Below are 17,191 nucleotides of genomic sequence, written 5' to 3' on the forward strand. Positions count from 1 at the left end.
TGCTTTGCGGGTAAAAAATGGACCTCGCACTTACGGTTATTTTTAGAAATCCTCATAACAGGTGATTTTTTAACTTTTACCAGTACTGTTCGTCGGGCGGGTGAGGGGTTAGTCTAGCCTCGTGACCTTAGACCGAAAGTGAGAGGAAGGCATTCCTTTGTGGGATGTAATTTTCTGGATTCTGTTTTTGATTCTTTTATTATTATTACCATTGCTCTCCCCCATCTCTTATTCCTTTTCTTGTTCCGGGGGATGTCTGGAGAAAGTTTTGGTCGAAAAGGAAGGGAATTCCTCCCCCTTTTGTCGCCGAAGAGGGATGGGGGGTGTCTGCCATTGTCGGGGACACTGTGATAGCGAGGGACCTTGTTGTTATTGTGCTGTTGTTACCCTTGTTGTGCCATCGTTGCCGAATGTGGTTTTTTTTATCCCTTGACAGGTGACCGCTAGGTCGTTGACCCATGGTCCATTCCTTAGTCGATGGAGACGTATGTCCTTCGACAATGGTCATTGATACTGTACCGGAAACATGAGGCAAAAATTTCAGATGGCAGAGTAAAAAAAAAAAAAAAAAAAATGATAAAGGACAAAAAAGTTCACAGCGGAAAATTGTGTGATTTCAACACTGTAATAGATTTCTCACTCTTGACAGAGAGTACAAAATATGAGAAAATAAACTGCAACCCAGCGAACTTCATTGTTTGGTTCAAAGCTGTAATCTTCCTACTTAAAGCAGTTCAAAATATCAAATAAATATCATTATGTTTTATTAAATAAATTATGGCCCAAATGAATGTAAGACTTGGATCAACTTGTAAAAAGTAGTATAACAAGTATTTTTATTGAAAACTCTTTATTAGTTTCGGGGTTATAATTTAATACCAAAAATAAAATTTTAACAATGTTTTCAATTGAGTCAGGTCATAGGTCCATCCTGGGTTGCATATAAAAATTTAAAGACGATTTACTTAAATAAATTTTTAAAAATACAGCGTGAGGTTAAGGCTTAAATAGTTCCACGGTTGATAACCTCTTTAAATTAAATCTGTCAATCTTCTTTTTTCTTTTTTTTTTTCTACACGCACATTTAAATTATTAAAAAAAACACGAGGAATAGTTAGTAAGTCCTCTTTTAACTTCCTGACGAGTGCTTTGTTGATGTGAAGGTTTGATTTCTTCCCTCCTGGACTAAATTAAAATCTCATTGGATGTTGTAAAAGCAAATAATTTAAAGAATCGCTCCGTGTCAGTAGTTTGTTGCCAGTCATAATCTTGTTTCTGTGCTCGGCTTGCTGCCAAACTAGTTTTCCATGCCTCGAGGAGATTACGTAGTTAGGTAAAATTTCATTTCGCTCTCCGGTTAGTGTGTGTCTCTGTAAATAGTAAAAGAAATAAAAACGAAAGAAATCACAAAAATAAAGATTTTAACATTTCATCAGTTCTTATCTTTCTTTGTTTTCGATTCAGATTTCCGAGTCTTCCTGTCTTTATTGTTTGGTTTGTTTTGTTTTAAATAGTGTGTGTTACCCTGAGTAAGATCATAAATTATGATTTAATGTGGTATGAGGCTCATTAAATAGTTTGCTAACATTGTTTACTGCATCGCTCTTTTGTTTGTTATTCGATGGAATTTCCTATGAAGTATAGTAGAGAAAAACATAAGATTTCCCTTTTCTGATGCATCGTGTAATAGATGGTAATTACCAGTCATTTATTGAAAAGATATAAACTAAATATATTTGCTGGCGTTGTGCATATTATTTTTCTCCATGCCAATATTGAGACAAAGTCTAAATTCTGATGAGTAGGTCATAAATGATGATAAAGAAATTTGAGTATCTCATTTGTTTAAAGTACTTTGGTCAATCGGTAAAATAGTCGGTCATCTTTTATAGTCTTTCAAGACATTGAATTTATGTTTGATAAGTCTTATTTTTATGTCCAATTCTTTGGGTCGAACCTTACTTTCGAGCAAGAAGTGTTAATGATGCCGAAAAGATATTAATTACATCGTCATGATGTTTGTCGTGAACCTGTCCAAAGGTATAACTTCAATAGTTTCGAAACAAAAAGGATGCGCAGACCTTTCCTTAGTATCTGATGCACTGAAGGTGGAGAAGTGTTAATTATGCCGAAAAGATATTAATTACATCGTCATGATGTTTGTCGTGAACGTGTCCAAAGGTATAACTTCAATAGTTTCGAAACAAAAAGGATGCGCAGACCTTTCCTTAGTATCTGATGCACTGAAGGTGGAGAAGTGTTAATTATGCCGAAAAGATATTAATTACATCGTCATGATGTTTGTCGTGAACGTGTCCAAAGGTATAACTTCAATTATTTCGAAACAAAAAGGATGCGCAGACCTTTCCTTAGTATCTGATGCACTGAAGGTGGAGAAGTGTTAATTATGCCGAAAAGATATTAATTACATCGTCATGATCTTTGTCGTGAACGTGTCCAAAGGTATCACTTCAATAGTTTCGGAACAAAAAGGATACGCAGACCTTTCCTTAGTATCTGATGCACTGAAGGTGGAGAAGTGTTAATTATGCCGAAAAGATATTAATTACATCGTCATGATGTTTGTCGTAAACGTGTCCAAAGGTATAACTTCAATAGTTTCGAAACAAAAAGGATGCGCAGACCTTTCCTTAGTATCTGATGCACTGAAGGTGGGCGTGGTTAATTTTACTACGTCTATGAGAATAGTTGATGGTTGCTAATTTTTTTTTTTTTTTTTTTCTTGAAGAATAAAGTGTGATGGATTATTGGCGCATAAGGTGAAGGCTGGGAAGAGTTAATCGATTTTTTTTTTAGTTACAATCTTCATTCTCTTTAACCCACATTGGGTTGGGCCCGTCTTGAGTTCAGTGAGTGCAAGCCTTTGTTGATTGTCTTCAACGACCTTCTCAAGTTTTGAATATTGTTAGCAAAATAATTTACATTTAATTCTTTCGTAAATGGCAGTCTCACTAGAATTTCTGATCATTTGAATTATGAATGATTCAACACATATTCTTTTCTTTTTATATATATATATAATTTTCACAAATTTTTTTTTTTCGATTCATTGAAAAAATTTCCAATTTTTGAAGCAATATTTATTTTTATATTATAATTTATTTACTTTTTTAAAAAGATTGTGTTGATTTATATCAGACAAAAACTTTTATAAGTTACAATCAAATTCATTTTATGTTATTTGTATTGTTTATAACTCAGTCAGTCATTATTCACGTAGTCATAGAATTTCCGATTATTTGAATTCTAATATTCTGATTATTTCGACTTCCAGAATTTGATTATTTGTTAAAGAGTTGGCATATTGTTATCTTTCTTTTCATCTACTTTTATCGTGATCTTTTTTTCTTCTTTTTTTTTCCTAGATGTATTAAAAAAGGTTTTCTTTTTTGAAACAGAGTTAACTTTTGTATTATTGTTTATTCGCTGTATCAATAAGGTGGTTGCATTGATTTACACCTCGCTTAAGTTATAAGTTACTACCATATATCGCTTTATATTAAGCAATTTTATTTCAAAAACAAGAACAATCATTTTACTGGAAAAGAAAAAGAATAATTTCTTCTGAATATTTTAAAACCACCCAATTAAATGCTAAAAATATATCATATATTTATTCCATAGTTTTACACTTGCACTTAACATTTTTTTTTTTTTACTATAGTTCCACCATAGTTTCTTATATTATAAATATTCTGTAAATCACAAAGTAATTTTACAATTTTTTTTTCTTTACTCTTGCTCTATATTTTTTTATCCGAAACGTTCCAAATTCACCAGGGACAGATTCCCTTGACCTTAAAAAGTGCCGAAGAAAGAAGAAAAGAACACACACATACCCTCACCGAACATAAATTGGACCGGTAACATTTAATAACTGAAATTGCCGTACAACCACGCTAGTCATCAATCAAAATGCTTATACTCTGTAGCAGTTGGGGAACGAAGCACGTGATGGGTAAAAAAGACGGGGCAGACTGTTCCCTTTGGATGGCGGCCAAAAACAACATTGTCCAGAATTTCGTTACTAAGGTGTGCGTACTTGTACTTGGGAGAGAAAAAAAAAAGAATACCAGTGATCTAGTCCTGCATGGAAAATGCGGACGATCGGTCACTCAGTTCTGTCTCCGAGTCCCACTTAATCTGATGAGAATGTCCGTTTGAAATATGATTACGTGTCGGCCTGTGTTTCGTACAGCCTGGACAAGGTCAATGTTAATACCAACTTCTTGCGTCAGAATTTGATACAATTAGTATGCAGAACACTTCTTGTCCCGTGCAGTTCTTTTGTTTTTTTGATGCAAATGTGGACCCCCCTCCCCCTCTTTCTACATCCTTTTTTGAGTTTTCTTTTCTTTTTACTTCGTGCCCAGTGAGCAAGTACTACATGGAAATAGCTTCTTAATGTACGACTTCCCTTCTTAAAATTAATTCTCCGTGGTTATCTCGACTGTCTGCACATTTGAGTAGCTGCGATGATAATGGTACTGTGCTAAAACCTCAGTACTAAAGTCTTTGCGGGTTTGATAGAAAATAGACATTTATGATAGTTGAATTCCGTCAGTGTGTATATCTTGTTCAAACAATGATAAGCAGGCAGTGTTTTGTTATTTTTTTTATCTTACCTGCAAGCCATATTGCATATTTTTTAAACTAAGACCCATTTATTGTATTGATTACGGTATTGATGATTGCGAGTACGGTAGTGAGGTAGTGGTTGTTGGTAGTGAGTATTTACTATTAGTCAGATCAATAATTGGTTTGGAAAATGCATTAACATTACATATTGTCTTATGTTATTAAACTTTTTCATCGTGTTTTCTAAAGATATTGTATCTGTAGAACGATTTTCTAGAACTACCTCTGAGGCTGTATCAATAAAACATTAAGATTGAACTTCTCTTTAATGCTAATATTTTTGCATTGTTGTGAATCTTCAGATATTTTTTATATATCAATCAACCTTTTGTATCAATCCTTATAAATAATTGTTATATCATGCTGTTACACCAAGGGAAAATAAGAACCAACCTTAAATTGTAAAATTCAACACATTTGGCTTTTTCTTATTAGTTTAAACATAATTATTCCAATTGATTGAAATCAATTTTTTGCAGCTGGTAAAAAATTGTTTATTTGATTAAAAATCTTTCATAAATGTCCAGTTTGAATAAAACAGATTTTTTTTTTTTTTTAAAGTTAGAAATAAAAACGAAGACGAGTCGGAAAGAAGAGCAATTTTATGGAATTTTGAATTTAAATTTTAAAAAGAAAACGCGTCGTTACCTTTTTTCTGTCTGTTGTATGCCGCCTATTGTTACCTCGATTTCCGTAAAGTAAGATGTCTTCACAAAAATATAGACATGTACATTTTGCCAAGTTCTACTGACTTACAAAAGTTGATGTGTTTTATTAGAAAGCAAGCTGAAAAAAAATGGCAGGTTTATTGTAGCTTTATGCCTTTTTTTGTTGTTGCATTCTGTGAAATGACATTTCAATGGCGTCCTTTCAGATGTGCTTGCCGGTAATTGTTCTGTCGAGAAGTAGCTTGCTCCGACCGCAAAGGGTTCTTAGAGATGCTACTTGGGAAAGAATCCTTTTGTTGTCTTAGTCATTTTTTTCCTACAGTTTCTATCATTTTTTTCTTCTTTATTTGCGAGTTCCGATGAAAAATATTCGGTTACTATGTTCTATATCGGCATGATAGTAAATACAGTTTTACGAATATTAAAAGAAACTTCCCTGTATTTTTATGTATATGCTAACATTTGTTAAAGGTAATTTGCACTTACTAAAAAAAAATACATATAATTTCAATTTTTTCAGTTTTTTATTTCGTTATTTTTAAATTTTTCTACAGTACAGCAAATTGCAGTTAAAGAGAATGCAATAAATTTGGGTATAAAGTTTAGAAATTCTTTTAGGCGATTTTGTTTCCTCTCTTCTAAAGGGGAAATAATTCATTCATTAAATGGTTATTGTTTCTGGTTTAGGATACATTTCAACTATCTAACATCCATAAAAATTCATGAAATTAGAACGAAGATCAAGATCCGTGCAGTGGAAGCAAGAGGACGTATGTTTTAGGGAACATTTCTTTAATGATCACATTTCACATAAAACAAACATAAAGACAAGACATGAATGCGCGCATCTTAACAGAACATCATCTCATCTCATTTTAATAACAATCGCAATGCACTATGGGATATGTACCTAATCAGGTATCGCCATCTATTATACAAAAGAAAAGATAGAGTAATGCAACTGCTACAATAACGTTTTTCCTTATATAGTAAAATAATATTGCCTCTTCCCCCCCCCCTCTGAATTAGAAATTTAGTGATAATATCTCATACAATCTTTTCGTGGCAAGAAATGTGAGTATATTTTAAATATATTGAAATACTAAAAAAAGAAACTAAACTCAGTGGCACGACAGTCCATATGGATCAAGACCTACAGTGTCCATATCTGCTTTCTTGACCGAGAGCGCTGAGGAGCAATGCATATGTCATGGTTAGGTGGTCAGCTTGATGCGGAACCCCCGATGTTTAGTTCCCAAGCATTCTTGATATCGACCCACTGAAGGGATAAAAGGTTGAGTCGACCTTACCCAGCCCGATGATCGAACCTCAGACCTGCACGTTGGTACGCCATCGGGCTTCTAAATATATCGAAATAGGTAATATTTATGACTGAAATCGGACCTTACAAAGGTTATTGCTTTAGATTCTCAAAATAAACCTCAAAAGACTGTACAAGTTTTATGACTTCTGAGTTTTTATGGGAAATTCTAATTTTCTTTTGTTTCTTCTGTCTTGGTTAGATTTTAAAATAATTATTACCATCATTGATACACATTAGGGTATTTTGACCTTTCCCCAGAACTAAATTAATTATAATTTATAAAATGAATCCATTAGACTGCTGCTTTTTTAAACCCATTCACTGCCATTTACGAGATATCTCGTAGGAAACTGCTGTAAAATGAAGCGTTTATAAATTTCTCTGTCAGTGAAGGGGTTAAATCCAAGGTCTTTCTTTTAACCTCGAATAGCAATTATATAATTCTCTGTAAAAATGGATTTATATTGCTCTTTTATATTTTAATTCTGATTCTTAATATCCATCATTAATGATAATAAGTTCTGCGTGGAGCTTATAAAAATAGAGACATAAAAACAGCGAATGCTACTTTTTATAAGATCAGCATGTTATTAGAGAAATAAAGTCATCAGCATTTCATGTGCCGGAGAAACCGTTCTTTTTATGAGTTCCTCTCGCACGTCATGCCTTGGTTACGCGGGGGGAAACAATAGCCCAGAAAAGGTCGAGATATGCGCTCGCTCTTTCAAGGCCGCACTCGGTACAATCCTCCAGAACGAATCCGACGTTTCTTGTGGAGTATGAATGCACTCGTTTGGGTCAGTGGTCAAGAAACGGGCAGGGATTTATGGAATAGCCGCGACTCCCTGACGCCACTGAGAAAAGAAAGCGACGCAAAGGGGAGGGAGAAGAGAAGGAAAAAAAGGGGAGGGGAGTGAGGTGCATAGAAAAAAAATGAAATAAGAACATTTTCTCTGTCTTTGGTCTCTACCGTGAAAAAAAAGTAATGTAAGTTTTCCTCAATATGACAGCTGTAAACTGGTTCCCCTTTTAAGATTCAGTTAGTGGAACCTAAAAGAACAAGGGTTGGGACCTAGGGGGAAGCAATGATACGGCTTTTCATTGTAGGGCCACGAGACATCCCTTTCTTTTTATTTTACGATAGCCATTAGTAACACTGAGTTGCCTAATTGACTAAAAACAAAATGGAAAAGGATGTAAGAAGAAAAAATCCTAGTAACACGTTTACCAATTAGAAGTGAAGGCGTCGCGCAATTTACGATGCATGGCATCCTAACACAGAGAGCAATGTTCTTGACTTGCGTAGCATGACGCTGGCGTTTCACACTCGCGAACGGAAACGGCACTGGTGTGGTTTCCTCAGCGAGATCTCCTCAAAAGAAATACTACCATTGTGTTGCAATACTGGAAAGAGTGAGATAGTGAAAAGGACAGAGGTCAGCTGTCTTAAATTGAGCTAGGAAAGAAAGAAAGAGTTAAAAGATATTTATTTTTAACTTTAAAACAATTTTAAAGTTCATGGTTATTCTATGATAAAAAGAAATAAGGATTTAACAATTGCAAATTGCTAATACATAGACAATTCTGAATTCTTGTAAAAGGCAATAAATAAATCTTTATAAATCGAAACTTCTTTATTACTTTTCCAATCATGTGTATTGCGTTGGCGATTTTAAAGGACATAGTCTTCGTTTTAAAAGCAAAAAAATAACATGCTTATGTGATGCAATTAAATATTCATGAATAAAATTTTCTCACCTATAGTAAGTAGTTCAGTTTTAAGATGTTATGTTGCCATGTATCATTAAATAATAGAAATTGGTTAATAAAAATTCTTAAATACAGAAGAATTCAGTGACTGTTTTCTAGACCAGTTATCAGCACGAATATTAATTTTAAAAAATCGGCTAACAGAGATAAAATATTTAAATTGTGATTTCCTTTCTTTCGATATGGATTTTTAGAATTTTTTTTGAATTTGTAAAAAATAAGTCCGCAAGGTTGCATTACCATGTAATAATATTTCACCAAATTTCTTTAATATTTATCAAATAACATATGTATATATAGAATTAAAAACCTTCTTAATTTTCGTTGTTTCTTTTACATTTTCCCCAATGATGCTTTAAGAGTAATTCTCTCATAACTTTCTGGTGCATTTACAATCATCTCAGGTGTCATCTTCGTCATCTGACCGCGGTTCAAAATGACGAGGTCCGCTCCAAAATATTCCTAGTCTTGCTTTAGTCCTCGGATAATCGAGGTTCTATTGCATCTATTTTTAAATCTTCTGTTTTTATTATGTGCCTGTTGTAACTGAACATGACACTAATGCATCATTTCGTCTTCTTTGCAGTATTCCGCCCTTTTGCGACTTCCCGACAGCATGCCTTATTCCGAGAAGATCCGACATGTGGAGTGCATCATCGACATCCTGGATCTCAGGGGATGCCAAAACACAAGTGAGTGCACTGTTTGTTGCTCTTAACGCCCCTCACTGATGCTTGCTTTTGGGGGAAAATGTTTTTCGAGTTGTTGGGTACTTTATGATGTCAACTTTAGAACTACTATTTGCCAAAACAAATTTTTAAACGCATTTGTTTGCTTAATGTGTATTTATTTACTTTTGTGTTGAATAAGAAAGCAGTGAAAGAGAAATGCCTGATAAAGTGATTTTTCTTATCGTTGTGTGCATGTCGTTTTTATTATTTCGTGGCTAATTGCAGAAATATTAAATGAATCTTGTGATGAATTAAAATCAGTTTTATAGATACATATTTGCTTTTTTTATTGAAATAATTTTAAGATCAAATTTGGAAATACATCATTTTACCAATTGTTTATCATCATTCCAATCGGATCTTTTCGTTTGTCTATAAATTCAGGCATTTAATATAAATTAAATGCTTTAATAAAGGATTTTAATTAAAAAATAAATATTTTAATTAAATGTGATGTGTTTCAATTTTGGCGCAACTCTTCACCTTGGATATTTCCCACACTCTATATTTCTTAAATCACAAAAGAAAGTATATATTCGTTATACGAATTCTTTGTCATAATTCATTTGGATCTTTGTAATTAAAAAATTAAGGATTTCAATATTAATTAAATCTTTTAATAACTGATTTCAATAAAAATGAAAGGCTTAATTAAGTCTGATATAATAAAATTTTCGTATCCTTTTATTTGAAGTATTTTAAAAGTCCAGCCTTGTATAATAATTAAATCGCAAGAGAGGATTAACATCAACTGGGCTGTAAACTTAAATATAGAATGTTTTTTGCTCTTATTTACGTTAAAGACTCGGGGTTTTCTTTGTTTTCTTTATGAATATTTTAGGAACCGAGACAGTGAGAAATAAATAAAGAAGCCACTAGTGAAATTCAAGGGAGCTTCTCTTTATGTCCTTTTTATTGTAAAAAAATACGAGGACGAAATCATTAAAATGAAATAAATAATTACTGCTACGTATTTCAGTGACGTCAAATTTCAATAAATAAAAGTGAGTAATGTGGATTGGCACTTGTAGCAAGTGCGCTTCCTTTTTACCCTTCGAATAGAAAACAGGTGATTTGTGTGTGCAAGTTTTTCCTTTTTTTTTTGGAGCATTCCGAGAAACTACTTTTATATGAAAGTAATTCAGATACGTATTTCCCACAGTTCTTGAACAAAAATACAATTTGAAATTTTGGCTTTTGCATTTTTTAATATTATTTTAAAGGTCGTTTTCTTCGTTGGCCTACTTTTATGGCATAATAGAACAATGTCGCCTGGAATTAGGAAGTGTTATGTGCGGTTGACTGCTTATGAGTCAAAGCTGAGTGAATTGGTCCATGCATTTGAATTTGTCATCGGAAGTGATTATCTATGACCTAGGATTTTAAATCATTGCCTGGAAACAAGAGCCTTTTTGATAGATGTTATTGAAATGAAGGGCTAGAAATCAACCAACAACTTTTGATCAAAATGATATTTGAAGGAAAGAAAAAAGTGCAAGATGTCGGTAAAATATGGTATTTTTGTGTGGCATCCAGAGAATATTAAATTAAACTAGACAGGAAAAATATAGTTTTTTTTTTAAATTAAATTTCTCTCTTAAAGCTTAATAGCAATGAAAACGTTTTATTTTTATTTTAGTTCTTCTGGAACTTATTTTCAAGGGCTAATTTTCTCTCTGTTGACACGCACCGAAATAATCACGTCACTCATTTGAATACCGTAACCAGTGAATATGTAACAGAAACTAACTTAATGATGATGCAACGCGACTGGACGCGACAATTAGTTTTTTTCTGCGATTGAGCGATGACACATTTATCATGCAAATGAAGCAACTCTCTCTTTTCATCTAACCCTCAGTGAATGAATGCTTGTTGTACCTTGCATGGCAATCATCCCCCCGCTTACTTTGAGAACTGTCTTCTTGTGGGATACTTACACAAATTCTCTGAATGCTGAGTAGTGGTGCATTAATAAAAAAGGACCTTCCCTGTAGGGTTCAAGGCGCCACAAAATGTCCATATTATATGCTCTTTCCTTCTCAGAACTCGTCTTAGGGACAAGTGTGTAGACAGCGGAGTTCTCCTGTAGATGTTGGGTTCAAGGCCAGCTATAACGGCTACTTTCCGAGGAAATGAAAGGTGTACGATTGAAGTAAATAGGTTAGATCTTGTAGATCCTACTGCAAGTGTCACATCAACCGCACATCAATCTGGCGATAAAAGTTCCCATTAATCAGATTTTTTTAAGACTCCTTGCGCAAGCGATTTTTCACGCCACTCCTTTCAGGTGCTTTGTTCAGGTGTTCCACTGTTTTCTCTTTCGACGAAAGTGAGAAATCGCTCCGCTTTCCAGGGCGATTCAAGGATAGATTGTGCGTTCTGCATTGCGACACGTTCGTTTTTTGTCAAGGAAGGAATCTGCAGAAGAGAATGAAAGTTATAAATTAAATTCCAGAATACTTGGAATGAAATTCGAAGGTCTGGATCTTAATTTATAATACCAAATGTTTTCAGTTCCAGAAGTGTTAAACTCGAGAATGAAACATCATTTATTGTTTTGGTGTGTAGCCTGCGTAGTAATTATTTTTATTGGGCGTTCTTTTCTCACGACCAAACAGTTTTTATTGATCATCATGTTATTTTCTTAGAAATGCCTTTATGTCAATGAATGAAATGAATCAAAATTTCCTGTGCCACCTGTTAAAACCAGGCCTGTAACTTTCATGTCTACCATTCACTGTAAGATGATAATGATTTCTTATTTAATTCCTTAATCGAATAAGAGAGCTGCTATTGGGTTTGGAACATAAATTTTCTTACCTTTTACGAGTTCTAACTGCTGGTATCACCCCGAAAACTATCCAGGTCTTTCATAAATTTCTCATAAAACTTTTAAAATGTTTGCAATATCAGACGTGATAAAGTGGAAGAGAAGTTGACTCCCAATACTAAAGTTTCATTTCGGTAAAGGTCATTGGCTTAGTGGCTTTGATGGTTAAGAACAAAAAACGAAAGCGAAAAAACTGATAAAGGTTTCTGTCGAGTCATGTAATGAGTGAAATTGGCTTCGAACGTGGGAAGTGACGTATAGGTTCAATGCGTCCACGAACACTGCTGGCTCTATTTCTCGATTTCTTTGCGTATTAGTCACTCCGCAAACAGCAATGGTCGTAATAGTAAGCGGGGATTCTCTTAGCCTACGCGTTTTCATACCTGTAAAACTCCACGACTCTGCTATAAAAATAAGATGCACTGGAAGAGAAATAAATTGTTACAACAGGGCAACGTTCTTTGAAGTTCTTGGAAAAACTTCTGAGCCAGTGGGCACATGAAAAACCGCAATTTTTTTTTTGATGCCTCCTCGCTTTCCATCTCTTGTCTTTTGCGATGTTAATGACCCGTTGGTTGCAGTTAATGCTTTGTGCTTACACGTTTTTGACTTCCCAATTTTCCCCCACCTAAGCCTGAGAAGACCTTCAGAAACATCCATGCACCCCCTTCTTTTTTTCTTCTCGCCATGCTTTGTGCATTTATAGAAATCCAAGTTTTCAGGCCAAGGTTTTTAGGTCAAACACGTTTAACTTACTGGTTTCGACTCGCTGTGGTTTCGAACCTCCTTCGTCTTGCACGTCTTCTTGCCCTACCTGTGACGATCAGTTTCTCTTTTATCATCTGTTCTTTTCTTCTTGTTTTGGGTTATTGTTTTTTTGGGATGAAGTGTTTCATCATTATCTTCAAGACTGGGAAAGCTTCGGAAGTTTATCGATGCAGAGTTCTGATAAACATGCAAATGGATTTTAAAATCTACATCAACAATCTCTGGTAATTGTTTTTCTCTGTCTTTTTTTTTTTTTTTTTTTTTACTGTGATGGCCTTTCAGGTTAAGTTTACTTTCTTTCATATTTCTTAGACATATATGCTACAAAATTATTCCAAATGACATTTCTGAGCCTGAATTGCAAGAAAATCGTACCTAATATCTTCCACTCAAGTATCTCCAGTAGATTCTTATATAGTTTTGCCAATCTTAAAATTATGCTTGTAAAATATATATGATATAACATGAAACAAAGATGAAAAATTTCTTCCCCATACAACCAACAAAATGACTAAGCAAAATTCATTTACTTTCAAGTTATTCATAACGAAAAGAAACAGCCTGGACGATATATTTCCTTAATTTGTTCCTTGCATTTTTTGTATCTGTTTTAGAATTAAAATAAAATTGGCCCTCTTCATACAGCATCGCTACAGTTATCGAGCTGAGCGAAGGGTTTAAAAATGATGAAACCATATGCCGTTAAAGCTATCAACTTTGAAAAAACTTTGGAGTATTACTTAAAGGGTTTCTTTCAGCAACAGCATGACGTGAAGATCCATTGACTTCCATTTACGCAATAGCGAGGGAGCAATGGCTTTAGTTAAACGACTTGAAACGCGTTCCGTTCAGTTTTGCTTTGCTTATCTTCAAGCCATTATTCGGAACTGCTTTTACTTATCTCAATCACTTTTAAGTGGAAAAAAGAAATTCTTTTTGGGTAGCAACTTTTAAACAGTCCAAAATGAGTTGCGCAATTTTATTGCCATTTAAAAACTAATTTTATAGTAACTAATCGAAAAATTCGAAGAACTGTATTTGGAGTCACTGCAAAATTTGGAGTCACTGGTGAAATCATTATGCAGATTATTTAATGATATTAATTTGGTGTAGTGATGAAATTTACTTATGGTTCTTATTTCTTTATTATAAATCCTTATAATCTTGCAATATCCAAAAAATCAACATACGACTTTCAGTTTAATCACAGATCAACATATCTAAACGTCCACTGTTCGTCATACGGATTAAGTTTATAATTTAGTTATTTTTTTATTTGCGAATGATGAAATACTTTTCGCTAATTTATTTTTTATTATTTTTTATTTGCGAACTATTTAAATTTTATTTCTCTTTCGTCTGCTGTCATTTCAAACCTGACAGAAGCGAATCGATCGATTGCAATGTGTCTTTGTCACTCACTCTCCTTCTGGAGGGGAAACACGCAGCTAGTTCTGTTTACAGCTTGAGTGAAATTGAAGGCTAAGATCCAAGTTTCATGAACTTTGAACGAAAGGTTAGTGTGTTTTTAGACTCCGTGTAATGGCGTTGAGGTGGTTTGGCAGATCCCCAATCTCATGCTCGTACCTTCTCCATTTCCAATGTCGTGCCGTTGCAAAAAGTTTAAACAAATTGTTCTTAGGCGAGGACTATCAATCTTCCTTTTTTTCTTTTTATTAGATGTCACCTTTGTCTGAGATGGCGAAGACGTAACGCCATATTACGTTCGTTTTTCTCTCTCCCGCATTCCTGCCTGTATTACAACGCGATGTTTGCCATCAGTGGCCATTCTCATATCAGAACTTGACAGCGTGCCAAACCTAAAAAAACCTAAAAAAGAAGTTAAACATTTATTTGGTAGATTTTGAACCACGCATATCATGGTGTAGTGACTCTATCGGATCCCATCTTGTCAGCCTGTTTGCGTCAGAGGTGTCGTCCAGGGCTGAAAAACATAACTCACTCCTGAAGTCTTAAAGAAGACATCAATCCAAAACTACTTGTCATAATGCCAGGAATTCCTTTATGTAATAAAACGGGGAAACGTTGTTCTCGCTTTTCATTATTAGTTTTAAAATTTTATTTTTAATAATATTATATATCTAATAAGTAGCATGTGGCATTTTTTTTCGAACTATTGTAAAATAAAAGCATTTTCAGAAATTCATTTACATAGATTTCAGCTGGAAACAAGATTCATCATGAAATTTGGCATCAAGCTTTTTAAAACTATTATTTAGTTTCCTCCCCAATTATATTGTTGAATTTGTTTCAAAACTATATGTAATTTATGTTGTACAAAGAAGGAATTGTTCATGTTAAAATATTTTACAAACTTTCTGCAATTTGTATTGCTTAAGGGAAGATATATTCATGAAAGTGAATCAAATCTTATGTTGGTTTATTTTTTTAATACCAGTTAGGAAATTTTAAACAAGTCTTTATATCAATTATGAATGCAATGTAATTTACATAGAAAATCTCTCTATATAAAACGCTAACGTATGAGCCAGAGAAATCGCTCATATTGCTTCTTGTCGAATGATAACAATTAAGTTTAAAAACAGATTGATGCATTGAATATTTTTACAGTTTCACTGAATTCAACCCTTCGAATAATAATTAATGGAGTTGCCAAAATATAATTAAAATTTCTCGAGTGTGAGTTTGCCAGGTCACGAAAAACTTCATTCAATCAGAGGAAAGAAAATGTAAAAGAAGTCAAGATGATAGAAATCGATGTCAAACAAAGTTTAACCCTCTTTACTGTCTAATAAGATGACACCTATTTTGAGAATATTTTCTTATTTTGATTCAAATGGAAATCCATTGAATACTTGACTTATCTATGTATTCGAAATAATTTTAATATTAAATTATAATCGTTATGAATGGTTTATTTTTTGCTTACAAAATCCGATAAATCGATGCACGTATGGCACTCGGGCAAAACAGTTAGGCGGTTAATCGAGCACGAAAGTAGGCTTAACAGTTGCCAGATGGATAATGGGTATGTATTAATTGGCTTATAAGCTATTCACTACAGGTACGACTTACCTATAGAAACTGTTGTCCATATCTTCCTAAACTTTTATTTCACAAGATAATTTTCGCTTTATCTTAAAATTCCAAGAATTATCTTTTTAATGATATTAATTTTATTTTCATACATTTTTTAAAAACATATTTATTTTTTAATTTGCTGTGGCATCAGTCTGAAACAATACTATAAGGAAATTCAAATTCATCTATAAAAACCTTCAATCGCATGCTTTTACCAGTTAGTAAAATTAAGATTGAAACGATTTTCTTCTTTTGATATTAAATATTTAGTGGAATTTTCACTTCTGCTTTTATTTTCTAATATATACATATTTTAAAAAAATTACGCACGGATAATTTGTAGCAAATTGATTTAATTAAATTTATATCTTCCAGTCACATCAAATAACAAAATGAAACTTTAAAAAATACATTCCATATTATTCGTTTTCCTGTCTAAAATGTCATTAGTTTGGGGAAACTAGTGGGTCGCCAAAGGCGGCTAGTTTTTCATAAAGTTTTGATCTAATGATAATATCTCTATTAATTAATTTATTGTCTTTTTTAGCCTAAAAGTTATATGAATGCGTTTAATAATTTTAATTGGATTTATTTCAGTTATTGGAGATATGTTGAAAAGAGGATTATCTGGTGGTGAAAAAAAACGAGCTAACATTGCCTGTGAGCTTCTACAAAATCCTTCTCTCATGTTACTTGATGTAAGTACACATTTAGTTTTTTTTTATTAGGTCTATCAAATTATTTCGCTACTTATTTTCGTCATAACGTCGAGCATGTTTACTTCTTTCTTTACTAATGAACTCCTCTTGTAGGAACCCACCTCGGGTCTGGATTCGTGCACCGCTCATTCCCTGATGGTCTCTTTGAAGAGACTTTGTGCAGAAAACAAGTCATTAGTGGTAACTGTTCACCAACCATCCAGCCAAATTTTCTACATGTTCGACAAGTTGCTGTTGCTATGCAACGGACAGGTCTGTGCCTTTTCCCTTGCTTCTAGAGCTTTCCGCTCGGTGGAAAGCGCGTGTTCGTCATTTGTGGTCGCATGCCGAAATATCTAAATGATTCCTTTTTTTTTCTATTTCTAGGTGGCTTACTTTGGAGAAGCCGGGAAGGTTGTGGATTTTTTTAGCACCCTTGGAATGCAGATATCTGCTCATTATAATCCTGCCGATTACATCAGTAAGTGCTATTCTCCCCTTTTATTTAGTCTTTTTTTTTTTTTTTTTTTGCTCACACTTTGAATAGCATTATGGTGTAGAAAAACATGTTCACAAGAACTATCAGCATGTTTAAGAGAGCAATCTGCACCTCTAATGTCTTCTTTGTGTAAATTTGTTACATGAAATGCATCATTTTCAAAGAATTTTTCTTTGAA

At 33.6% G+C, this 17,191-nt stretch overlaps 1 protein-coding gene across 3 annotated transcripts in view; it reads left to right on the forward strand.

The window, feature by feature from the left end:
• Window positions 1-17,191, forward strand: part of LOC129975179 (uncharacterized) — a 196,213-nt gene that overhangs the window by 167,642 nt on the left and 11,380 nt on the right. For all 3 annotated transcript variants that reach the window (XM_056088151.1, XM_056088153.1, XM_056088152.1), the window contains exons 4-7: window positions 9,008-9,113; window positions 16,414-16,514; window positions 16,629-16,787; window positions 16,902-16,995. In XM_056088151.1, the coding sequence (XP_055944126.1) occupies window positions 9,008-9,113; window positions 16,414-16,514; window positions 16,629-16,787; window positions 16,902-16,995 (460 nt within the window). The remainder of the gene's footprint in view (window positions 1-9,007; window positions 9,114-16,413; window positions 16,515-16,628; window positions 16,788-16,901; window positions 16,996-17,191) is intronic.

The sequence above is a fragment of the Argiope bruennichi genome, chromosome 7 (genome assembly GCF_947563725.1).
Source record: "Argiope bruennichi chromosome 7, qqArgBrue1.1, whole genome shotgun sequence".
Classification (NCBI taxonomy): domain Eukaryota; kingdom Metazoa; phylum Arthropoda; class Arachnida; order Araneae; family Araneidae; genus Argiope; species Argiope bruennichi.